The sequence below is a fragment of the Salmo salar genome, chromosome 28, assembly GCF_965601325.2.
Source record: "Salmo salar chromosome 28, fSalSal1, whole genome shotgun sequence".
In the NCBI taxonomy this organism is placed as follows: Eukaryota; Metazoa; Chordata; class Actinopteri; order Salmoniformes; family Salmonidae; genus Salmo; species Salmo salar.
Genome location: NC_138318.1, coordinates 16,871,567 through 16,898,921, shown reverse-complemented (window position 1 = coordinate 16,898,921; position 27,355 = coordinate 16,871,567). Strand labels below are relative to the sequence as shown.

The window sequence follows — 27,355 nt, the reverse complement described above, 5'->3', positions numbered from 1 at the left end:
CCCACAACTTGCAGACTTGATAGCATTACCAGAAAGCATTGATTATTGAGTCATTATCCATTTTATACTTAAGACATGACTCTGCCATTGTGCTGTAAAATTTGTGAATTTTGTTCTTTTAAAATACATTCTGTACATACGTTTATACTGGATTAAGCGTACATTTTCATTAAATGTAATTTCGTTAGTTATGCTTTGATGCCCTAAACATTTCAAATCAAAATGTTGTGATATGTAACTTTTAACTTGGATGTATTTGAAACTATCTACATTCGTCAGTCCAAAATTACTTTTTAATTCTGTCATGGAATAAATGTATTTCCTGTTACCAAGTAATGTACAGTTTCTATGCCTTTAGTTTTCCATGTGGACCAATTTATCGGTGAATTCTGAAAAGCTATGCAAGGATTGTTCCATAAGGTTGTGTTTTTAGGAAGTTTGACTTGATTTGATCTATTAGAATCCCCATTAGCCGATGCCAAAGGCGACAGCTAGTCCTTAATAGGGTCCAACACATAACAAAATATACATTACAGACAAAATACAATTTACTAAACATTTAAAAACATTAACATGTTGTGTGTGTGTGTATCTATCAGTTACACATACAGTGCATTCAGAAAGTATTCAAACCCCTTCCCTGTTCAACATTTTGTTACGTTACAGCCTTTTTCTAAAATGGATTGAATAAAACATTTTCCTCATAAACCTACACACAATACCCCATAATGACAAAGCGAAAACGTATTACATTTTTGCAAATGTATAATTTTTTTTTTTTAAATAATACATTATTTACATAACTATTCAGACCCTTTGCTATGAGATTCGAAATTGAACTCAGGTGCATCCTGTTCCCATTGATCATCCTTGAGATCTTTCTACAACGTGATTGGAGTCCACTTGTGGTAAATTCAATTGATTGGACATGATTTAGAAAAGAACACACCTGTCTATATAAGGCCCGACAGTTGACGGTGCATGTCAGAGAAAAAACCAAGCCATTCCTAGAACTGGCCGCCCAGCCAAACTGAGCAATCAGGGGAGAAGGGCCTTTGTCAGGGAGGTGACCAAGAACCCGATGGTCACTCTGACAGAGCTCCAGAGGTCCTCTGTGGAGATGGGAAAACATTCCAGAAGGACAACCATCTCTGCAGCACTCCACCAATCAGGCCTTTATGGTAGAGTGACCAGACGGAAGCCACTCTTCAGTAAAAAGGCACATGACAGCCCGCTTGGAGTTTGACAAAAGGCACCTAATGGACTCTCAGACCATGAGAAACAAGATTCTCTGGTCTGATGAAACCAAGATGGAACTCTTTGGCCTGAATGCCAAGCATCACATTTGGAGGAAACCTGGAACCATCCCTACGGTGAAGCATGGTGGTGGCAGCATCATGCTGTGGGGATGTTTTTAAGCAGCAGGGACTGGGAGACTAGTCAGGATTGAGGGAAAGATGAACGGAGCAAAGTAGAGCGATCCTTGATGAAAACCTCAGGACTTTCAACAGAGTACTGAGTAAAGGGTCTGAATACTTATGTAAATGTGATATTTTAGTTTTTTATTTGTAAATAATTTGCAAACATTTCTAAAAACCTGTTTTTGCTTAGTGATTATGGGGTATACTGTGTAGATTGATCAGGGGAAAAAAACTAACAATTTCATAAATTTTAGAATAAAGCTGTAAAAGAATGTGGGAAAAGTAAAGGGGTCTGAATACTTTCCGAATGCACTGTACATGTCAGTACATTAACACAACAAGTAGGTCACATGGAGGAGAAGCGTTGTGCTTTGAGGTGTTGCTTTATTATTTTTTTGAGTGATAATGGTTCTTGTAGAATACGTTTAATTTTCTTCCATATTTTTATAGTGTTCTTAACTATGAAGTTGTTAAATGTTCTTAGGTTTATCCTATGTAAATAGACACATAAAAAGTTGCTGGGGATGTGCATGAGCATCTTCAATATGTACCCATTGTTCCTGTTTAGTGCATATAACTGTATGTCGAAAGTAAAAGCCTTGGGTAATGAGTTGATACAATTCCAAGTCTGGTAGGTTAAAACCCCCCTCAGACTCCTTTTTATTCTATGAGTTTTATTTGCCCATATAAAGTCTTATGACTGAGTATACTTTCCGAAAGAATGTCTTCGGTGGGGTAATGGGTATTACTGAAAATAAATACCAAAACCTTGGCAGCCATTTCATTCTAAAGAGGTTTATTCTACCTGTAATATTTACTGGAAGATTATTCAATTTAATTCGATCTGCATTCAAATTGTTGAGTAGTTATCTTTATATATTTGTTGTCACTTATTAAGCATCCAAATGATTTAATATTTTTTGTGGTCCACTTAAAGGATTGCTGTAGATCGTGAGCTATTATTTTTCTTTTTCCTATTGCCATTATTTCATTTTTTCCCACGTTAATTTTATGTCCTGAGATTGAAAACAATTTTAGCAAAGGGGGAATTGAGTTTTCAATATTGGTCAGGTGTTCCAGGAGATCATCTGCAAATAAGTTTATATTCATGTTCACTATTTCTCATACCTGTTACGTTTGGGTCCTGTCTAATTCTTTCTGCAAGCAGTTCAATTACCAGTGCGTGCAAACAGGAGGGGGGAAGAGGGGACATCCCTGTCTTGTGCCCCTTTCTAAAGCAATTTCATCAGATAATGTATTATTTGTGTATATTTTGCTTTAGGACATCTATACAATATCCTTATTACATTTATTATTTCAGCTGGAAAGTTGAAAGCTTCCATAGTTTTGAATAGAAAAGGCCATTCATGATGGTCAAAAGCCTTTTCGGCATCAACAGCCTTTATTGATAAATCTATATCTATTTTTTTGTTGTTGCATATTGTATTAAACTGAAATATGTTCTAGTATTTGTTTGTGTCTATTTTTAATAAACCCTGTTTGATTGATATGTATCAAGTCTTGCCATTCTGTTGCTTATAAGCTTTTTTATTATTTTACTGTCACAATTTATTAAACGTACGGGTCTATAATCAGCAGGGGACTCTCCAGAACAATGTATTGGGTTTTAATGACAAAAACATTTTCCATTTAAGTTCAATTTTCTTCCAAGAGTGTCTGCATGTCATATCTATTGTTGGGTTTGTAAGTAAATATTTCACTGTCAGGTCTACAGTACACCTGTTGTATTCAGCGCATGTGACAAATCAAATTTGATTTGAAGATCATTACTGAGCTCCAACATCAGACACATGGATTCCCACAATACACACAGAGATGGCTGAGGACTATGAGATGGCTGAGGACTATGAGATGGCTGAGGACTATGAGATGGCTGAGGACTATGTGATGGCTGAGGACTATGAGATGGCTGAGGACTATGAGATGGCTGAGGACTATGAGATGGCTGAGGACTATGAGATGGCTGAGGACTATGAGATGGCTGAGGACTATGTGATGGCTGAGGACTATGAGATGGCTGAGGACTATGAGATGGCTGAGGACTATGAGATGGCTGAGGACTATGAGATGGCTGAGGACTATGTGATGGCTGAGGACTATGAGATGGCTGAGGACTATGAGATGGCTGAGGACTATGAGATGGCTGAGGACTATGAGATGGCTGAGGACTATGAGATGGCTGAGGACTATGAGGTTGGTGATTGATCATATGAATATGGTGTGCATGGATGCCATGATAGTCATGTTGTTTGTTTTGTACTATACACAAAATGAAATGTGTTTTCTAACAAATGAAAGGCTGAATGCACAAACATGATTTCCAGTAACACAATCTAGGCTACAGTGTACCATGATTTAACTTTACTGTGCATCTACAATGTATTCTGATAGGAGAAGAACCAGACAACATTTTGCAGACAATAAAAAGCTTTCAGAACATAAGTACATTGCATTATAGGAAACTAAAGGAAGGCCAGAGAGTTGCCTGGTGTGTATTGTATTCCACTTTAACAATAGATTGTGACTGGGATTGAGGCTTGTCCTGGTATTTAGTCTATAGGCAGAGGAGAGTTCTATAGGCAGAGGGGAGTTCTATAGGCAGAGGGGAGTTCTATAGGCAGAGGGGAGTTCTAGAGGCAGAGGGGAGTTCTAGAGGCAGAGGGGACTATTAACTATTATTTGTTTAAAGAGGATGGAGGGACATCCACTACAGTAAAGGAGAAGATAAGAGGAAAAGAGGATCTGGCTGTATATACCATACTTCCTCTCGCTCTATAAACCCCTCTCTCTCCCCCCCAACTGAAGTTCAGACACTCCTCCCGTTCCCTTATCACTGTTCTTTTAACAGTCGATAAGAAAAAGCCTTTCATTTGGTATCAAGTGAAATGTGCTCTGTCCCTGATGCAGAATTAGACTGAAGACAAGGAGAGAGAAAAAGCTGCCGCCGCATCCTATTAGCAAGTGTAATTTAGACATTTCCTATTTTTAGAGAGAAGGGGGGGAAGAGAGAGGCACATGGAGAGAGAAATAGAGATGAGAGACAGAGAGAAGGGGGGAAGAGAGTGGCACATGGAGAGAGAGAAAGAGAGAGACAGAGAGGGGAGGGAGAGAGATGAGTGCTATTAGTGCTGGCAGAGGGCTTTGTGATATTTTGATTTTATCACTAGGCTATTATGAGAACAAGGAGTCTCTCTCAAACACACACACCATTTGACGGAAGACCTTTCTTGTCACTCTGGAGGGCATTAAAACACACACTTCAAATAATAATAATAATAATTTGGTGGGTGCTTATATTTGTCCTATTTCAAGTGTGTATTAATACTCATGTGTGAACTGGAAATGTGCTTTCTGCATATCTCAACTCTCCCTGAGACACCCTCGGAGAGCGGTGTGCGTGTGTTTGGATGTACAGTGGTTTGCGAAAGTATTCACCCCCTTTAGCATTTTTCCTATTTTGTTGCCTTACAACCTAGAATTAAAATAGATTTTTGGGGGTTTGTATCATTTGATTTACACAACATGCCTACCACTTTGAAGATGACATTTTTTTGGGGGGTGAAACAAACAAGAAATAAGACAAAAAAACAGAAAACTTGTGTGCATAACTATTCACCCCTCCAAAGCCCATACTTTGTAGAGCCACCTTTTGCAGCAATTACAGCTGCAAGTCTCTTGGGGTATGTCTCTATAAGCTTGGCACATCTTGCCACTGGGAGTTTTGCCCATTCTTCAAGGCAAAACTGCTCCAGCTCCTTCAAGTAGGATGGGTTCCGCTGGTGTACAGAAATATTTAATTCATACCACAGATTCTCAATTGGATTGAGGTCCGGGCTTTGACTAGGCCATTCCAAGACATTTACATGTTTCCACTTAAACTCCTCGAGTGTTGCTTTAGCAGTATGCTTAGGGTCATTGTCTTGCTGGAAGGTGAACCTCCGTCCCAGTCTCAAATCTCTGGAAGACTGAAACAGGTTTCCCCTCAAGAATTTCCCTGTATTTAGCGCCATCCATCATTCCTTCCATTCTGACCAGTTTCCCAGTCCCTGCCTGATGAAAAACATCCCCACAGCATGATGCTGCGACCACCATGCTTCACTATGGGGATGTTATTCTCGGGGTGATGAAAGGTGTTGAATTCGTGCCATGCATAGCGCTTTCCTTGATGGCCAAAAAGCTACATTTTTGGCTCATCTGACCAGAGTACCTTCTTCCATATGTTTGGAGTCTCCCACATGCCTTTTGGCAAACACCAAACATGTTTGATTCTTTTTTTTCTTTAAGCAATGGCTTTTTTCTGGCCACACTTCCGTAAAGCCCAGCTCTGTGGAGCGTACGGCTTAAAGTGATCCTATGGACAGATACTCCAATCTCCACTGTGGAGCTTTGCAGTTCCTTCCGGGTTCTTTCTGATTAATGCCCTCCTTGCCTAGTCTATGAATTTTGGTGGGCGGCCCTCTCTTAGCAGGTTTGTTGTGGTGCAATATTCTTTCAATTTTTTAATAATGGATTTAAATGGTGCTCCATGTAATGTTCAAAGTTTCAGATATTTTTTTTTATAACCCAACCCTGATCTGTACTTATCCACAACTTTGTCCTTGACCTGTTTGGAGAGCTCCTTGGTCTTCATGGTGCCGCTTGCTTGGTGGTGCGCCTTGCTTAGTGGTGCTGCAGACTCTGGGGCCTTTCAGAACAGGTGTATATATACTGAGATCATGTGACAGATCATGTGGCACTTAAATAAAGTCCACCTGTGTGCAATCTAACTAATTGTTACTTCTGAAGGTAATTGGTTACAACAGATCTTATTTACAGGTTTCATAGCAAAGGGGGTGAATACATATGCACGCACCACTTTTCCGTTTAGAATTTTTTTCATTTCACTTCACCAATTTTGACTATTTTGTGTATATCCATTACATGAAATCCAAATAAAAATCTATTTAAATTACAGGTTGTAATGCAACAAAATAGGAAAAACGCCAAGGGGGATGAATACTTTTGCCAGGCACTGTATGTGTGTGTGGTTCCGTGTGTGTTGTGCCTCGCTGCAGGTGAGAATCACTGACTACTAATGAATGTCCTCATCTCATACGAGTTGTTACTTACTGAACCTAAACATCCTGTCTGATGATCTGATGCGACCTGCTGGTAGAACTTTCCTAAAACTTCAGTTTGCCGTCATCAGTCCGTTACATCACAAAGAGACGGGGAAATTCTGACAGCAACCGCAGCAAGGACCATTTAAAGTTAACAGCCCTCAACAGAGAATGACATCTCCTTTTAAAAAGAAAACCTTTTCGGCCTCCCCTCTTTGTGCAGATAAAAAATGTATGAAGAGAAATGACACAGATCGCTGCCTCTCTATGGCTACAGGAACAAAGGAAGGATTAATTGAGAGACCAGAGGGAAGAAGCACAGAGGCGGGTCGAGGTGAACAGTTAAAGGAAATACACTCTATAGTCATTTCTGTCCGGTTAGACCAAAGCCAACTTATCAACAGGTTAAGATCAGAGGTGCCAGATAGAGAAAAGGATGAATTTTCTGGTCCCAATCATTAGCGTCATTACTCAAAGGCAGTCTGAAACGTTTTGGTCTGTGGTTCTACAGCAAGGTCATCGCAGGCAGCGGAGCAAGATGTCTTAAATGTCTTTCCAAACTATTTAACACAGTACATCTCATTTCCTACGAGGACATTATGGTAAATCTACATTAGGGAGAGCTGTCAGGGCCTGTCTGCTCTGCTCCCCAGGTTCACACCCCTCACCATACAGGACAGGGCTCATATGGAGTCATGGAAACACTGCCATCTATGGGTTAAAGGTATAGCAGAGCAGTCAGGATGGGTAGGCAGGAGCGATCCATGCATTATCTAGGTGTGAGAAGAAACGTTAATACCTCACACATACATCCAGACACTACTAGGAAAGAAAAGATACAAACAGCAACTTTATTAAGCAACTATGGCTAAAACACCACTATGAATATCTGATTTAAATCAGGAGGGCAGACAATTATGATGGAAATTAAACTTCCATTAGATATTAGAGAGAGACAATTATGTTAGCATAATGATGATCGCTGATACCTTCTCTTCTACCATTATAGTACATTGATTAGAAATTCTCTACCATTCTAGATAGGATGACAGTGAAAGAAGTTGTCTAATAACCACTGTATGGAAAGTACAGTCGCCCATTTCCTTTGACAGAGGTGAAAACTACCCAGCTATTCTGTTGATAAACTACTGAGTATTTAGGCTACTTTGACATATCCCAGATAGTCAGTTGATTAACTGTCTCAATATTTACTTTAACATGTCTGTTAAATTATCTCTGCTGATCTGTTGATTACATAATATATCTATATTAAGATCCTGGTTTGCAACAGCAGCCTTTAATATTTCCTGCCTTGTTGTGTTGGCAGCCATACGCTCATTAGCCACTGAAGTTCCAGGAAGTGTTGTGCAGGTGTCAACAGCAGCCCCAACATTCCCTAACACTGTGTTTCATATTCAGACTAACACAAAGAAGAGCACTCACATTCAAACTTCTCTTACCGCGAGGATGAAAGGAACGTTTCTTTTGCCACAGCTAAAACTCCAGGTATACTGTACCTATCTCACTCTCTTCTCTCTCTTCTTTGTTCTCTCTCCCTCTTTGTTCTCTCCCTCTACTAGGCTACTTCAATTGCTACTTCTTCCTCTCCCACTCTCTTCTCATGTGAGAATCTCCAGAGGCCCATCACTCAAATCCAGCCTGTTTATCAGGGCAAGAGGTCGGCCTAAAGACAATCCAATATAAATAACATTTAATCTCCCCACAACTACCATTACAGCCGATTTCGAACGGAGGACAGGGATTTGATGGGCCAGTTTCCAGTGTTTAATATTTCAATCAGAGATTTCATTTCCGTCCTATATAAATAAATGCTTTTACTTTTTTTTAAACTTTTCAGCAGTCCAATCCCTGTACCTTTTGCAGAATATCAGTCTGTCCCTGATGTTTTTCCTGGAGAAAAGTGACTTCTTTGCTGCCCTTCTTGACAGCAGGCCATCCTCCAAAAGTCTTCGCCTCACTGTGCGTGCAGATGCAATCACACCTGCTTGCTGCCCTTCCTGAGCAAGCTCTGTACTGGTGGTGCCCCGATCTCGCAGCTGAATCAACTTTAGGAGATGGTCCTGGCGCTTGCTGGACTTTCTTGGGCGCCCTGAAGCCTTCTTCACAACAATTGAACCGCTCTCCTTGAAGTTCTTGATGATCCGATAAATGGTTGATTTAGGTGCAATCTTACTGGCAGCATTATCCTTGCCTGTGAAGCCCTTTTTGTGCAAAGCAATGATGACAGCACGTGTTTCCTTGCAGGTAACCATGGTTGACAGAGGAAGAACAATGATTCCAAGCACCACCCTCCTTTTGAAGCTTCCAGTCTGTTATTTGAACTCAATCAGCATGACAGAGTGATCTCCAGCCTTGTCCTCATCAACACTCACACCTGTGTTAACGAGAGAATCACTGACATGATGTCAGCTGGTACTTTTGTGGCAGGGCTGAAATGCAGTGGAAATGTTTTGGGGGGATTCAGTTCATTTGCATGGCAAAGAGGGACTTTGCAATTAATTGCATTCATCTGATCACTCCTCATAACATTCTGGAGTATATGCAAATTGCCATCATACAAACTGAGGCAGCAGACTTTGTGAAAATTAATATTTGTGCATTCTCAAAACTTTTGGCCACAACTGTATTTCTGATGCCCTAAGACTTTTTCTAGTATATGTTTTTTCTAAGATCCCTTCTCCATCTGCTTTTCCAGAAATCAAAGCATTTACTTATGCCTAATTTTTAAGATGGAAAATAGTTGAAAAATGTATCTATGCCTTCATTCTTCCAAAATATACTCTTAGCTTTCATTTGACAACCAATTGGATAGAAGTACAACGCTTTACAAATATCTTCCTTATTTGGGTTCACAGTCTTTAGTAGTTCACACCTAATCCCTGTTATATGACACAATGGTTTCCAGATATTCTGTAAGGCCCTGAACATTGTGCAAAATACAACAGAATCAAGTTAAACGGAGAAACAGAATTCTCCCCGTTATGATGAGAAATTTGCTCTAATCCAACCCTTCATGACTACTAAACCAAAGAGCTTGGAATCGACGCCAGGCTATCAAACAACACACTCAATTAAAACTGATTCAGCTGATAACACCATAACAAAACATCAGGTTTTAAAAATTCATGAATAAGTTCAAAGAGCTATTTTAACAACAAAACACTAATCTGATTGATACAATGGAATAGTAATACATAGAAATATGGAACATCAAGCGCAAGAGCCAGCAGATGTAGCCTATATTTGGAGTGTGTAGCGTAACATGTACCGCATGTTCAATATCATCAGATTATGATGATACACATGATGAATCACATTTAATCACAGCTTTAATCAAATGCTAACTGCTCATTTAATTACACTCGCGGGGGGGGGGGGGGGGGGGGTGATGCCAAGAGTGTGCAAAGCTGTAATCAAGGCAAAGGGTGGCTATTTGAAGAATCTCAAATCTCAAATATAAAATTACTACATGATTCCAAATGTTATTTCATAGTTTTGATGTCTTCACTATTATTCTACAATCTATAAAACAGTAAAAATAAAGAAAAAGTAGGTGTTCTAAAACTTTTGACCAGTAGTGTACGCGCACCACAGTTTGCCTGTCCCCTTCTCTCGCTCCCTCGCCCTGGCAGCATCACATTAATGGAAATCAAGACAGTTCTCAGGGCAGAGCTGGTTGTCACGTTGCCGGGGACAATTTTATCTAACCCTTTCCTAACCTTAACCTAATACTCCTAACCTGCCACGTTAATTCTCCTAACCTGCTGCGTAAGTTCTCTTAACCGGCTACAAAAAGTTACTTCTGCTAGTCAAAACCAGCAGACCTGCCCTGAGAACAAATTTGGTTTCCACTAATGCGATACAGCCTCGCGCTTGCTCTCCTGCTCTTTCTCTTCACTAATAATGTGAGTGTGTGTTCAGTCTGAGGTCTGTTGCGTGTAGAATATCGTAGACTATTCATTGAGGATAGGCCCTGCTTTACTGAAGTTGCGAGACATTGTAAGCCAATAAATTGCGTGATAAGGAATTCCATTGCGAGATGCAGCTTTTGATTGCCGGCCTAGTGCATGGTTCTGACTGTCTGCCTGGTGTCCGACCCTGTGCCTCTCCCATCTCTCTGCATCCCTCGCTAGCTCGCCATGAAAGATGTAACTGTTTGTGTTCTCATTAGTACGGCAACTAATCAGTCTCCTCCGTTCAAAAATTATGAATCTTAAGATTCGATTCCTTGCGAAATCGAATCTTGACATTCAGAAATGGGAGTCGACAGCGGGAGTCGATGTGCAAGCAGTCGAGGAATCAATTATTTTGGAGTCGACTTTCCACCACTACGTCATCGCCAACAGTTGTAAAGTCCTGTATGGCAATACTTTGAGAAGTTAAATGAGAAGGAAATGAAAACTTTGCGAGGTGGAACTGAGGTATAGTAATGGTAGTACAGGTGCAATGCATCTGAAAGAGACGCACCGTGAGACCCAAACCGTTGCTGGCAGCAGGGTGTCTCCTTGATTTCATTATCACCTATCTCTGTATCCCTGGGAGATCACCGATTAACTTTGATTATGGTCACTGCCCAGCGCCTCTGACGTCTCTGTGACATCACTAAGCCCCGCCCAGCTTGCGAGCTGACAGTGTTTTGCAGCAGTGCTGCGCAGGTCCTCTGAAGTTGAGTTTAATCTGAGTAACGGCAGGTGGCTGACACATACAGCTGTTGGTGTGATTATAACACACACACACACACACACACTAGAGCTGGGACGATAAACGTAAAATTATCAACACCGACAACTTATTGTGGATATTTTGCTGATATCATTCATTACGATAAAGAACCTATAGGGCCCTAATAGAAAAATATGAAGTTTGAAATGAAACGTTTCCTAATATTTGTGATTGTTAACAATTGATAGCTACAACATTCAAAATAGTAGTAGTAGTTTAAAGGGTAATATTTAAAAAATGACTGTGGTGCACATGAAATGTTATAAACATATCGTTCCATTTATTGTTATAATTCAGTGATTTTGTTGTGATTTTTGTCAACATCACCCAGCTCTAGGTCACACACAGTCACACACACACACACACACACAGAATGTGCACACAAACGCAGTTAGAATTAGTTCCCTCCCACAGTCACACACACAAACACAAAGACACGCAGCTACTCCACCCAGTGACATTGTGACAATGACAAAACAAGTTTAGTAAAGAACAGCCTACGTGCCCACACCACATTTTCCCCATCCTTTCATCTGAACCGTGTTTGGCACTCCTCTCCTCTGCATGCTGAATATCAAATGGTTATCAGGCTGGGCAGTCATGCAGTAAATGACTGGCTACCCTGTTAATACAACACAGGTTCCCCAGACTGGAGCCAGATGTAATCCCTTACTGACTGTGTGTGTGTTCATGCGTGCAAAGGGGACCAGGCGTTGGAAGGATAGCCCTAGCTGATAAACACCACGGGAGACGTAGAAGAGAGGTGCATCTCGGAGGTCTCCTCCAGGTATTTCCCCTGACGCCCTGCAGCAGCCTGAGGCCCTGTCTCCTCTTCCTCTCCCTGCCACCCTCAACCACCCCGCCACCCTCAACCACCCCCGCATCTCCCACTTCACCCCGTCTGCTCTCTCTTTTCATGTCCTGTCATCTCCCCCTCATGAGAATGTCCAGGTGGGAGGCTACAGTACATCATGACACTGAACCATCTCTGGCATGCGGCCGTTGATTAAAATGTTCATTAACACTGTACAGCTCATGTGATGAGACCTGCTGCCACACCCGGCCCCCTTCAGCTGACCACCTGGGCCCACCTGTCTCTGTAACACCCCTCCACCCAGGTAAACACACACACCGGCTGGTTAATAAAGAGCCTCTCACACGCCAACACACACGTTCTGGTTTAATAAACGAGCCTCTCTATTCAAGCTAAAAAAAAATATTAAATACGCACACACACACACACACGCAGTTCTGTTTCATTAAGAGGCTCCATGGTGGTGGCACAAACCCCAATCTCCCTTATACGCACCGTCTGTTTAATAAACACTCATCCCATCTCAACCCCCAGGAGCTGACATTAGTCAACACAAACACAATAAACACCATTACAGACACGTAGGCGCGCACACACACACACACACACACACACACCAATGACCCTACGGCGTGGAAGGTCTGATAGATATGGCAGTGTGTGTGTGTGTAATGAATTAGTAACATTTCTCTGGCGGCCTGAGTCGCGTAGGTGAAAAATGCTACTGGTTGCTTCCTTCATTAAGTAGCTTGTCTGTCTGTCAAAGGAGCATGAGAAGCAACGTCACTTTGTGTGTTGATTCGTTTTTAACTGCCGCCGTAATCTGTTTTCTGAACTGAGATTAATCCCGCCTGTCGAGGGCTTCTAATAAATGGAGGTATTAAAGCGTATGAAGTGAGACGCTCCATCACAGATTAATCTAGCGGGGGTCAGAGAGCGCCTAAATCTAATTTAGGAGAAGAAGAAATAATATGCATTTGAGATTAATATCTTAAATGTAAACAGATATTGGAAGGAGAGAATCACAAAGATGAAATGAAGGAGGTTGAATCTTGACCTTGGGACAGAGAAAGTTGACCCTCATATCATGCCTCTGTGGCCTGTCCCCTCATAGCCTGGTTCCGCTCTAGGTTTCTTCCTAGGTTTTGGCCTTTCTAGGGATTTTCAAGCTACTCACTGTCTTCTTGGTAAGCAACTCCAGTGTAGATTTGGCTATGTGTTGTAGGTTATTGTCCTGCTGAAAAGGTTAATTCCTCTCCCAGTGTCTTGTGTTAAGCAGACTGAAGGTTTTCCTCAAGGATTTTGCCTGTGCTTAGCTCCATTACATTTATTTGTGAAATCCCTGAGTGGTTTCCTTCCTCTCCGGCAACAGAGTTAGAAAGGACACCTGTATCCTTGTAGGTACTGGGTGTATTGATACACAATCCAAAGTGTTAATATATAACTTTACCATGCTCAAAGGGATATTTAAAGCCTGCTTTTTTTTCTACCAATAGATGCCCTTCTTTGCAAGGCACTGGAAAAAACTCCCTGGTCTTTGTGGTTGAATTTGTGTTTGAAATTCACTGCCCGACAGGGACCTTACCGATAATTGTATGTGTGAGGCACAGACATGAGGCGGTCATTAAAAAATTATGTTAAACACTATTAATGCACACAGAGTGAGCCAATGCAACTTATTACGTGACTTGTTAAGCACATTTTCACTCCTGAACTTATTTAGGGTTGCCATAACAAAGGGGTTGAATACTTATTGACCCAAGACACTTCAGCTTTTCATTTTTAATTCATTTGTACCAAAACAATTCTAAAAACATTATTCCACTTTGACATTATAGCGTATTGTGTGTAGGCCAGGGACAAAAAAAACAACTAAATGTAATTAATTTCAAATTCCGGCTGTAAAACAACAAAATATGGGGGAAAACGTAAAGGGTGTGAATACTTTGTGAAGGCACTGTATATCCCAAGAGAATTCATAGCTTACTGTGAATACTGTACAGCACGACTATGCCAGTGGCTCTAGGGTATTTTCTAAGAGCTTCCTAAAGACTGAGAGACATTATTAGTTGACTATATACACCATACTAATCATCCCATACAATCTGTCTCATCCCATAACCACACATAATGATACACGCCACATGGAAACAATGTGGCATGCCTTCCCTTCACGCCGCTGTCAGTCAGTCTGTCACACAGCAATAACATACAGACACCGTGACACACACAATCTACGGCAACAGCTGGGGAGAATCCAAACAAACGTGGATAGACGAGACATCAGGAGGATGGCAGAGAAAACAGCGTCGAGTTTAACGAGAGGAAAGCTGTTTCAGATGGGTTGTCAGTAGCCTGTCTCTGCCTGAGCTGCGTTCAAAAGATGATATGGATTGAGCTGCATCATTAGAGGAGTTTCAAAAGGCTGCGCGATGATCAGGTGAACAGTGTTGACAGGACATGAAACAAAGCCTGTATTGTAGCGCTTGTGCGTCAATTTCATTGTTTCCCCTTCTCATCTCTTTCAGCTGTAACTCAACACCAAAGCCTGATGGAGTATGGCACATCATTAGCAATAGAGACAAGGGATGCAGGGGGGAAATTATTTTTACTTATACGCAAAAGGGGATTCAGTATGCCTGTGTTCTACACTTCTACAGAGATGGAGAACAAGACAGAGAACGAGAGCGAGGTCCTCCCCTCTCAAAGGACCTGAGCCCTAGGACCATGCTTCAGGACTTCCTGGCCTGATGACTCCTGGCTGTCTTCAGTCTGGTTGTGCTGCTGCTCCAGTTTCAACTGTTCTGCCTGCGGCTATGGAACCCTGACCTGTTCACCAGACGTGCTAATTTGTCCCGGACTGCACCTGCTGTCTCGATCTCTGAAAGCTCGGCTATGAAAAGCCAACAGACATTTACTCCTGAGGTGCTGACCTGATGCACCCTCTACAACCACTGTGATTATTATTTGACCCTGCTGGTCATCTATGAACGATTGAACATCTTAAAGAACAATCTGGCCTTAATGGACATGTAGTCTTATAATCTCCACCCGGCACAGCCAGAAGAGGACTGGCCACCCCTCAAGGTTACTTGCTAGGTTCCTACCTTTCTAGGGAGTTTTTCCTAGCCACCGTGCTTCTACATCGGCATTGCTTGCTGGTTGGGGTTTTAGGCTGAGGTTTTCTGTATAGCACTTTGTGACATCTGCTTTAAATTAAATTGATGAGAGAGAGGAGAGAGAGAGAGAGAGAGAGAGAGAGGAGAGAGGAGAGAGGAGAGAGGAGAGAGAGAGAGAGAGAGAGAACAAGGGAAAAGCCAAATTGGGGTATTTATATCAAGACCGTCACTATGTACACTGTTGGGCCAGACTCCACTGGGGACCATGAAAGGCTGAGGAGGATTGTGGGTAATTCATCAGGCGGCGACTGTGCGGAGGCCCTTGATTAGTGTCGAAAAGGAACCTCAGTCAGGATTCTACAGCCTTCCGGAAGCCCATTCATTATTACACATTGTCAGTGTCCCAGAGCATTGCTCCGCGTGTCACTTTAGACATAAACATCCATGTTGGAGATTTGACGAGTCTGACTACTACATAATTGCTGAGACCTGAGAGATGAGATGCTGTGTGTCTGGGATATTTTTCTAACCATTGTGTTCGTGTTTCCTCTTAACTAGTGCCAGAAGCCAAGTCAGAGAAAAATATTACATTCAAACCAACCTTTTTCAACTAAAAACATGATTTATTTCAACAAATATAAAAATGATTTATATACACTGCTCAAAAAAATAAAGGGAACACTTAAACAACACAATGTAACTCCAAGTCAATCACACTTCTGTGAAATCAAACTGTCCACTTAGGAAGCAACACTGATTGACAATAAATTTCACATGCTGTTGTGCAAATGGAATAGACAACAGGTGGAAATTATAGGCAATTAGCAAGACACCCCCAATAAAGGAGTGGTTCTGCAGGTGGGGACCACAGACCACTTCTCAGTTCCTATGCTTCCTGGCTGATGTTTTGGTCACTTTTGAATGCTGGCGGTGCTTTCACTCTAGTGGTAGCATGAGACGGAGTCTACAACCCACACAAGTGGCTCAGGTAGTGCAGCTCATCCAGGATGGCACATCAATGCGAGCTATGGCAAGAAGGTTTGCTGTGTCTGTCAGCGTAGTGTCCAGAGCATGGAGGCGCTACCAGGAGACAGGCCAGTACATCAGGAGACGTGGAGGAGGCCGTAGGAGGTCAACAACCCAGCAGCAGGACCGCTACCTCCGCCTTTGTGCAAGGAGGAGCAGGAGGAGCACTGCCAGAGCCCTGCAAAATGACCTCCAGCAGGCCACAAATGTGCATGTGTCTGCTCAAACGGTCAGAAACAGACTCCATGAGGGTGGTATGAGGGCCCGACGTCCACAGGTGGGGGTTGTACTTACAGCCCAACACCGTGCAGGCAGTTTGGCATTTGCCAGAGAACACCAAGATTGGCAAATTCGCCACTGGCGCCCTGTGCTCTTCACAGATGAAAGCAGGTTCACACTGAGCACGTGACAGATGTGACAGAGTCTGGAGACGCCGTGGAGAACGTTCTGCTGCCTGCAACATCCTCCAGCATGACCGGTTTGGCGGTGGGTCAGTCATGGTGTGGGGTGGCATTTCTTTGGGGGGCCGCACAGCCCTCCATGTGCTCGGCAGAGGTAGCCTGACTGCCATTAGGTACCGAGATGAGATCCTCAGACCCCTTGTGAGACCATATGCTGGTGCGGTTGGCCCTGGGTTCCTCCTAATGCAAGACACTGCTAGACCTCATGTGGCTGGAGTGTGTCAGCAGTTCCTGCAAGAGGAAGGCATTGATGTTATGGACTGGCCCACCCGTTCCCCAGACCTGAATCCAATTGAGCACATCTGGGACATCATGTCTCGCTCCATCCACCAACGCCACGTTGCACCACAGACTTTCCAGGAGTTGGCGGATGCTTTAGTCCAGTTCTGGGAGGAGATCCCTCAGGAGACCATCCGCCACCTCATCAGGAGCATGCCCAGGCGTTGTAGGGAGGTCATACAGGCACGTGGAGGCCACACACACTACTGAGCCTCATTTTCACTTGTTTTAAGGACATTACATCAAAGTTGGATCAGCCTGTAGTGTGGTTTTCCACTTTAATTTTGAGTGTGACTCCAAATCCAGACCTCCATGGGTTGATAAATTGGATTTCCATTGATTATTTTTGTGTGATTTTGTTGTCAGCACATTCAACTATGTAAAGAAAAAAGTATTTAATAAGATTATTTATTTCATTCAGATCTAGGATGTGTTGTTTAAGTGTTCCCTTTATTTTTTTGAGCAGTATATTTGATACTTACACAAAAGCAATGATCCTGACATGAAACACTTAAAAAAGAAACCAACAATGCTGAACATCCACAAGCACATTACATCACGATTCTAAAAACACAAGTCACATTTTAAATTGGACGATATCCTAGGCATCCTTGTGCCTTACGGGTGTCCCACACAGTGCCTGAGGAGAATCCCTGTCTCTGTAGGAGGGAGATACCAGAGATACCAGTGTCCACAGGACCCGAGAACAGTACTGATAACCACCGTCTCTCCTCCCAAAATGTCATTAGGCATTTTGTCTCCCTACATAATCTGCCATGTTGATTTTGTTTGCCTTTGATATAACGGTCTTATCTCTGTACCCTTTGCACAGCGTGGATTTATCCCCAGGCAACAGGAGAGAAAGTCACTTTTATCCAAATTCCCCAAAATGACTAAGTAACAAAAGGAGGGAAACTAATTATGTATCAAAGAGGCGTATCTCAAACCAGGCTTATTATCCACTCACGTCCTTGAGTGGTGGCGCAACACTGACCTTGTCATGCAAAAGAGAAGATATTTCTCCTGCCCTGTTTATATACACATTTATTTTTTTTATTTCAACTTTATTTAACTAGGCAAGTCAGTTGAGAACAAATTCTTATTTGCAAATGACGGACAACCCCGGCCAAACCCTAACCCGGATGATGCTGGGACTCCCAATCACGGTCGGTTGTGATACAGCCTGGATAGTGTTGAGAGTGTGTGTGTGTGTGGTGTGTGTGGTCTTACCAGTGTCGTTTCCTTGGCTCCCCTCTCTCTTCAGCATCTGGACAGCTCCCACGTATTTCTTCAGCTGGACCTTGAGGACCTCGTTCTCCCTGCAGACACACACACACACACACACACACACACACACACACACACACACACACACACACACACACACACACACACACACACACACACACACACACACACACACACACACACACACAGACAGAGAATCAAGGCCTAGGCCCAGACAGAGAGAGCAGCAGACTGGAACAGTACACAGACAGGAACAGTAACTGTGTTGGTTTCTGTGTCTGTGGCAGGCTTACAGCCTTGTAAACCCCAGCCCATCTCTGGAGCTAGATTATACATGCAGCCCTACAGGTTTTCTGTGATTGCTTACTGTCACTGAAGACTGTGCACAAGGGTGGTGCAAGTGTGTATGTTCAGAAAAGGTGTGTAGCGGTATATATTCTTACAGGGCCTGTGCGGAGGATTATTGTTGGTTTGAGGGAAAATCAATCAGAATCTAAGAGAATTACAGTGCTGTAAATAATAACTACCTGCCTTCCTCCCCTGCTCTTTGTACCCTGCTTATCGCATCCCATTTTACCCCTACAAAGGACACTCGGGATGGGAGATCTCTGAAAGCCGGCTGACGAGCTCTCGGAGGGACGATTGGGCCTTTGTTATCTGAGTCGGCGAGCCGAGACACAATTCCGCTGCCATTTAATTAAAGGTAATAAATGGTCTGGCGTTCCGGAGGCGAGGGAGGGGATTCCATGGCTCAGGTGCGTCTCATCGATCTCTCAGAATGTGCCCTCCTACTGAGTCACAGGCAGGTTAACAGTCACACACAAGTTGGCTTTAACTCATGTAAGCCCGTCTCACATACACACACAATCCCACAGGTCCGCTTTGTGTGTGTAAGCCCCACACACACACGCCTCCTGTACATGTCTAATGTTTAATGTTACATTAGAGAGATAGAGGCTGACTGCAGGATATATAAACTATAAATGGATCGCTCGGGAACCAGACGCCTGAGGAACTGGACTGGAACACAAATACACATCTCCTCTACATCTAGAGGTAGAGATACAATGATACAACTAAAAACACAGAAGACAGGTAGAAACAGAGATAAATGCCATATTGACAGACAGGTGTATCTATATAATAAGAGCAACCTACGGGCCGTATGGGCCTATGTAGTCTATCACTATGTAGCTGTCTGTTGTACTGTAAAGTAATATAAAAGGTGTCACCGCAGGAAAGACAATGTAGAGAACATCCTATGAGGATAATGTAGAGGCTGTGTTATTACACAAACCCCACCCAAATCCACAGTATCTGACCAAATTCAATTCCCTGGAACTGTAGAATATGTCGCAGACAGTCATTTTTATATGGGTTCATCATTCTACATCACGGTGCAAGTGTCCCTGAAAGTTTCAAAGGCATCCTACAGCACTCACCTTCCTGTGTATTATACAACCGGTACGTGACGTTGAGGGCGTTTAACATGGAGGGTATTCCGCCCAAAAAGCTCTCTGTCTAAATGGACGCTCTCTAAACCCATTAGTGAAATTGGATCAGTGGAGTGAGTCTCAGACGGGGTGAGGAAAAGCCCAGATATCAGAAAGAGTGAGAGGCAGGAAGAGACGCAACAACTTCCTGTGACCTCTACTTAGGGCTTCTGGGATAGAGGTCACAGAGGTTTTATTTGGATTAGAGTTTTTTTTATTTTTGACATATGCTATAAAGCCGCCCCAGTTAGAGAAAACATTACAGTAATACACTGACGATAAAACAAAACAAAGCCAAAATAAAGGATGTTTAAGTCTAAGAGCAATTTAGAGCAGGGGTTCTCAAACCTCTCGTTCAATGTATTTTAACTATTCCACAGATAGCACACCTGATACAAATTGTCAACTCAATCATCAAGCACTTGACTAGGTGAATCAGGTGACTTAGTTCAGGGGATTCACTGAGGAGAGGTTTGAGAACCACTTATTTATATGCTCTGCAAACAATGCTTCAAACAGGTACTTTGGTTTTCCTTTCATAAACATTCTTCCTCAATGCCCACAGCACAGTAAAGTTAGGCAGACAGTGTACAGTAGAAGATTGTTCAAAGTGGGAGAACTTCAACTGTACAGTAGCCCCTTGAGACAGCTGGATAATTGACTTCACAAAGCAGCAAAACAACTAAAATCCTCTCAACAACTAGAGTAAAACTGGCCAAACCGTAGGTGTTTTCTTTACAGTACATCAAAATATCCCATTCCCAACAACCTTCAGGAAACGCTGAATGACAATAAGAAAAACTAACGATCTCTCTTTAGTCTTCTCTCAGTGGGTTTCTTCTAACCACCCACCAAACAGAGAGGAGGACCACTTTCTCCTTGGCCAGGCCCACTCTCTCCTGGCTGCCTGCCTACCCGCCAGCCTGGTTGAGTTCTAGTTTCTGCTCTGCTAACGTCACTGGGAGACTGGCCGGCGCTCCATGCTGGTAGGGAATAGGATTTCTCTGCATGTGTGTATGTGTCCGTGCGTGCAAACATGTGCCTCAGTCAGTCAGTGTTACATACCGTACATTCGGAAAGTATGCAGACCCCTTGACTTTTTCCACATTTTGTTACGATACAGCCTTATTCTAAAATGTATTAAATCGTTTTTTTCCCTCATCAATCTACACACAATACCCCATAATGACAAAGCAAAAATCAGGTTTTTAGACATTTTTCCACATTTATAAAAAATACTAAACTGAAGTATTACATTTACATAAGCATTCAGACCTTTTACTCAGTACTGTGTTGAAGCACCTTTCACAGCGATTACAGCCTTAAGTCGCCTTGGGTATGACGCTACAAGCTTGGCACACCTGTATTTGGGGAGTTTCTCCCATTCTTCTCTACAGATCCTCTCAAGCTCTGTGAGGTTGGATGGGGAGCGTCTCTCCAGAGAAGTTTGATCAGGTTCAAGTCTGGGCTCTGGCTGGGCCACTCAAGGACATTCAGAGACTTGTCCCGAAGCCACTCCTGTGTTGTCTTGGCTGTGTGCTTAGGGTCGTTGTCCTGTTGGAAGGTGAACCTTCACCCCAGTCTGAGGTCCTGAGCGTTTTGGAGCAGGTTTTCATCAAGAGTTTCTCTGTACTTTGCTCCGTTCATCTTTCCCTCGATCCAGACTAGTCTCCCAGTCCCTGCCGCTGAAAAACATCCCTACAACATGACGCTGCCACCACCATGCTTCACCGTAGGGATGGTGCCAGGTTTCCTCCAGACGTGACGCTTAGCATTCAGGCCAAAGTGTTCAATCTTGGTTTCATCAGACCAGAGAATCTTGTTTGAGTCTTTAGGTGCCTTTTGTCAAACTCCAAGCAGGCTGTCATGTGCCTTTTACTGAGTGGCTTCCGTCTTGCCACTCTACCATAAAGGCCTGATTGGTGGAGTGCTTCTGGAAGGGTCTCCATTTCCACAGAGGAACTCTAGAGCTCTGTCAGAGTGACCATCGGTTCTTGGTCACCTCCCTGACCAAGGCCCTTCTCCCCCAATTGCTCAGGTCACTGTGTTCTTGGGGACCTTCAATGCTGCAGAAATGTTTTGGTACCCATCCCCAGATCTGTGCCTCGACACAGTCCCGTCTCGGAGCTCTACGGACAATTCCTTCGACCTCTTGGCTTGGTTTTTGCTCTGACATGTACTGTCAACTGTGGGACCTTATGTAGACAGGTGTGTGGCTTTCATGTCCAATCAATTGAATTTACCACAGGTGGACCCCAATGAAGTTGTAGAAACATCAAGGATGATCAATGGAAACAGGATGCACCTGAGCTCAATTGCGAGTCTCATAGCAAAGGGTCTGAATACTTATGTAAGTCATTTTGTATTTTGTATACATTTGCTAAAAAAAATCTGTTTTCGCTTTCTCATTATGGGGTATTGTGTGTAGATTAAGGATTGTTTTTGCATTTAATCCATTTTAGAATAAGGCTGTAAAGGAACAAAATGTGGAAAAAGTCAAGGGGTCTGAATACTTTCAGAATGCACGTCAGAAGCACTGCCTCAGTGTGTGGCCCACGTCTTAACCAGCCCAGTACCCACTCCTCTCACTGTGCTGAAATCAATATGGGTACCTCTATGAGAGCAGCTCAGCCCAGCTCATGTCCACTGGGCTTTGTTAGACACAAACACAGGGAGGGCTTACTTACCAGCGGCAGTATTTTTAGCTACTATTGATCATATCAGGCCATATTTGGGTGGAGGATAGCACTTGAGTTTGAGTGGCTGGAGCTTCCAGTTTGTCTTGAAGGCGTAGAGGTAGCGGAAAGACTAAACCACTCAAATGTACAAAGTGCACACCGCAGCATACTCAACACTTAAAACGCCACCCAAAAAACACACATATTGAACTTCTAAAGACTGTTTCCAGTGAGTGTGGGTTTGTCTGTCTCTAACCACCAATATTCCTACTGTAGCCATGGGAAGCTGGGAACAACCACCACCAGCGATCTGGTACCCACCTGCCCAGAGCCTGGACCTTGGCTGTGTGTCTCTCCTCCAGCTCATCCAGGCGTCTCCTCAGGGCGTCTGTCTCCTGTCTCAGCCCAGCAGAGTGCTCCATCTCCCCATCCAGCAGGCTGCGCAGGGACCTGGAGCCCCGGAGGACACAACAGCACAATACTGTTAGCATACAGTCACACACACAACAGAACACTGGCATACACAGTCTGCTCACAACTCTCAGAAAACCCACAGACATACATAGCTCTAAATTCCCCTTGATTTTTCACGTCAAAGATCAACTCATCCCACCAACATTAGCAGAGAGGATCTCACATGTTCAGTTCATCCAGCTCATCCTTCCTGTTCATCATGGCTACTATGGCCTGGCGGAGCTCCACTGTGGACAGAGGACAGAGACCGTTAACAACACTGAGACAAACAAAACACAGACACAAACAAATTGATATGTATATGTACATCTGTACAAGTGTTTACTGTTCACATTTCTTTTACTCAGCTCTTATTTAAGTCTCATCATTAGCAGAGCTGACTGATACCTAAATACTAACCTGGTTCCATACTGTACTGTGCTGCCTGTAGCCAACTCTTCTGGCGTTGTCATGACTACACACGAGTTAGCTCCAGAACATAGAGCATGGGACCAGCCAGGCTACTAATATACTACCTCTGCCCAGATACACACTTTAGCACCATACAGTCTCAGCACAGCTCTGTATTCACATGACGGATATAGGCTAATATATAGCACTGCACTGAGAGAAGTAGGTCTATGGAAAAAGGGCCAAGATACGGCAGCCTTATGAATACCAAAGTATTTACTCAATTAAAAGCAAATGAATAATGCAGATCAGCTCTTGGCTACATTAACAGCAGGGAAGCGCAAAGAAGTGGAACGCGTTTTGGCCCCAGACACATTTCAAAAAGTAGGTTTACAACCCAAAGTGCCTGGTTGAGGAGGTGAAGAAGAGGATGATGAAGGAGAAGAAAAGGTAGAGGACAGCCCCATTATATCTGGAGCTCCCAATTCCACATCAGTGCTCCAGAAATAGGTGTGACATTTACAACAACCGTGCGTTCACCACAGGAAGCCAGCACCGGCAATCCATTAAGGAGCTTTATAGAGAGGCGCCCCTCTGTTGCACTACAACTGTGTGTGTGTGCTTGTGCGTATGTGGGTTTGTGTGTGATGCAGGCAGTGTATGGATTTGGACAATGGTTCCCATTACAGATCCAGTTAAACGGCAGACGCCATTATGGTGTTTTTTACTGCACACAATGTTCTCTATCTATACACACAAACACAAAAACACACACACAGCTCTTCTTTTGAGAGCTCCTAATCGTGTGAGTGTCCGACTATAGACGTGAGTCATGACTATAGATGTGCTGTGGGTCTAGATGTGCCGCCACACTCAGATCCCCTGCCCTAACTCACATTACAGGCTTAGTGTGTTCCACACACAGGAAACAGCCTCAATATGAGCATCAGCCGGGCTACCCTCTGCTAAACTTTAGGAAATTACGCAAATCACGTTCTGGAGTCGAAAACAGAGACAGTGTGTAAACTGTTGACTGGATCAGGGCATTTTACATTCCAGGAAGTGTTGAAAGACAGTAGAGCGGACGAAATGTCGATTAATGGTGTGTGTTGTTTACAGAAATGAAATCTATCAAATAAGACATGCTTTTCTGAGTGTAGCGTTCTGTTTCACTCATATCATCCTTTGTTACAGTAAACTGTAGGCTAGCTACCATTAGAGTACACAGAGGCACACTGACTCAGCAGTGCCATCACCTGGTTGAATAAAGGATTTTTTATTTTACCTTTATTTAACTAGACAAGTCAGTTAAGAACAAATTCTTATTTTTCATGACGGCCTAGGAACAGTGGGTTAACTGCCTTGTTCAGGGGCAGAACGACAGAACTGTACCTTGTCAGATTGAATCCCCAATCTTGCAACCTTTCGGTTACTAGTCCAACACTCTAACCACTAGGCTACCTGCCGCCCAAATGATCATCATACAGGATTCCATTCTTATTACCAAACACATGTACAGTATACCACACACACCCACTGTCATTGACTCTGGTAGACCAGGGGTGGCACTGGGCAGTACACTGGAGAGAGGTGCATTCTGGACCGGCGGGCTGGGCTCCAAGCTGTAGCACCACAGAGAGAGAGAGGTTACGTACATATCTCCATCCAATAACTCAAATCAAATGTTATTTGTCACATGCGCCAAATACAACAGGTATTACAGTGAAATGCTTACTTACAAGCCCTTAACCAACAATGCAGTTATAAGACCCCCAAAAAATAAAAGTAACAAATAATTAAAGAGAAGCAGTAAAATGACAATAGCGAGGCACCGGTTAGTCGAGTTAATTGAGGTACTATGTACATGTAGGTAGAGTTATTAAAGAGACTATGCATAGATAATACCAGAGAGTAGCAGCAGCGTAGAAGAGGGGGGAGGAGTATGGGGGCAATGCAAATAATCTGGGTAGCCAATTGACTAGATGTTCAGGAGTCTTATGGCTTGGGGGTAGAATATGTTTAGAAGCCTCTTGGACCTAGACTTGGCGCTCCGTGTGGTAGCAGAGAGAACAGTCTATGACTAGGGTGGCTGGAGTCTTTGACAATTTTTAGGGCCTTCCTCTGACACCGCCTGGTATAGAGGTCCTGGATGTCAGGAAGCTTGGCCCCGGTGATGTACTGGGCCGTTCACACTACCCTCTGTAGTGCCTTGTGGTCGGAGGCCGAGCAGTTGCCATACCGGGCAGTGATGCAACCCGTCAGGATGCTCTCGATTGTGTAGCTGTAAAACCTTTTGAGGATCTGGGGACCCATGCCAAATCTTTTCAGTCTCCTGAGGGGGAATAGGTTTTGTCGTGCCCTCTTCATGACTGTCTTGGTGTGCTTGGACCATGTTAGTTTGTTGGTGATGTGGACGCCAAGGAACTTGAATCTCTCAACCTGCTCCACTACAGCCCTGTCGATGAGAATGGGGGCGTGCTCGGTCCTCCTTTTCCTGTAGTCCAGAATCATCTCCTTTGTCTTGATCACGTTGAGGGAGAGGTTCTTGTCCTTGCACCAGACGGCCAGGTCTCTGACCTCCTCTCTATAGGCTGTCTCGTCGTTGTCGGTGATCAGGCCTACCACTGTTGTGTCATCGGCAAACTTAATGATGGTGTTGGAGTCGTGTCTGGTCGTGCAGTCATGAGTGAACAAAGAGTACAGGAGCGGACCCCGTGTTGAGGATCAGCGTGGTGGATGTGTTGTTACCTACCCTTACCACCTGGAGGCGGCCCATCAGGAAGTCCAGGATCCAGTTGCAGAGGGAGGTGTTTAGTCCCAGGGTCCTTAGCTTATTGATGAGCTTTGAACTCAAAATGATTGATCTGAGTGCAGTTTTCCTCCCACCCTTGTTAAGATGATGCTTATGTAAAATGGACTGACAACTTACTTGAACTGTAGCTGGGATCTGATCGTCTCGTAGTCGCCGACTGGACCTGTTGAATCTGTCTGTACAGGAAATGCAACCGTATCTTTCACTGAGCCGACTGAAACAAAATGAAAGTGAAAAACAATGAGAGAGAGAAAGTACCTAAATGCTGACGTATCTGTCTGGGTTTAATGCTTTCCATATTCTACAAAAGCTTAGTAAATTTACACTTCTCTGTTTTCTCATGAGCTTTATCACTAAGCAACCTCGCCCACTATTCTCTTTTAACACCAGTCTGCTGTTGCTATAGAAACTATCCCCAAAAATGAACACATATGAACCAACACATTATAACCAAAATTCTGTGGTTGTGTAAGAAATGACTGTTGGGCTCAGAGGACTGGGTTGAGAAACACTGCTGTAGAGGAGAGAAGCCTCACCTGGCTGAGCGTAGGAGTGGCTGGAGGCCACAGGAATGAGGATGTCTGAACTGTCATTATCAGTTATGGCCTGCAGGGCGCTCCACGTTGGCACTCTGTAACAGACAAACATGTTACAACACAGAAAAGTACACCTGTTCATATCAATCCTTGATTAGGAGTTTCTCTCCCTGCTTATTGAATAGTTAAGAAAGTGCTAGATGATGTATAGTCCTTAGTCTCCATGGATACTCACTGGTCAGCGCTGGCCGTGTCATGAAAGGGGCTCTGTGGCTGTGGCCTACTCTTGTATACCTCTTCCTCCTCATCATCATTATCAATAATCTTGGTGTCAGGCAGAGCTCTGGAGAAAGGAGGCGACCCGGCCCAGCTGACTATCCCAGGATCGGGCAGCCCGTTCTGGAGAGGCGAGAGGGAGAAGGAGGACTCCAGCGGGTAAATACCCTCCTCCAGACTGACCTGAGGAGCAGTGGTGCTCTCCTTGAGAGTGACAGTCCCCCCCCCCACCTCTTCCTCATCCTCCGCTCCCCCATCCAGGTCGTCGAAGGAGATGATGTTGGTGATTTTCTTTTTCCTCCGTCGCTCCTTCCTCAGGCCAGAGTCTGGAGAGGAGAGAGAAAACATGTAGTCAGTTTCATCTCCATGTTTGTTGCCGTATTATTCCTTCCCTGAGTGATAATATGAATAGAACTGAATATAAATAATTGTTTATATGCACTGTCCCCCTCAGTGTCTGAGTTC

The 27,355-nt window shown here is 43.6% G+C and overlaps 1 protein-coding gene across 5 annotated transcripts in view; it reads right to left on the bottom strand.

Annotated features, from left to right (window-relative positions):
• Positions 1-27,355, bottom strand: part of snx29 (sorting nexin 29) — a 110,852-nt gene that overhangs the window by 76,730 nt on the left and 6,767 nt on the right. For all 5 annotated transcript variants that reach the window (XR_014383001.1, XR_014383000.1, XM_014179669.3 and 2 more), the window contains exons 8-14: positions 26,850-27,216; positions 26,615-26,709; positions 26,196-26,292; positions 24,800-24,888; positions 23,040-23,103; positions 22,724-22,852; positions 18,214-18,302 (exon numbers count right to left, since the gene is read on the bottom strand). Coding sequence is in view for 3 of the 5 variants with exons in the window: in XM_014179669.3 (XP_014035144.3) it covers positions 18,214-18,302; positions 22,724-22,852; positions 23,040-23,103; positions 24,800-24,888; positions 26,196-26,292; positions 26,615-26,709; positions 26,850-27,216 (930 nt within the window). In the remaining 2 variants the exon portion in view is untranslated. The remainder of the gene's footprint in view (positions 1-18,213; positions 18,303-22,723; positions 22,853-23,039; positions 23,104-24,799; positions 24,889-26,195; positions 26,293-26,614; positions 26,710-26,849; positions 27,217-27,355) is intronic.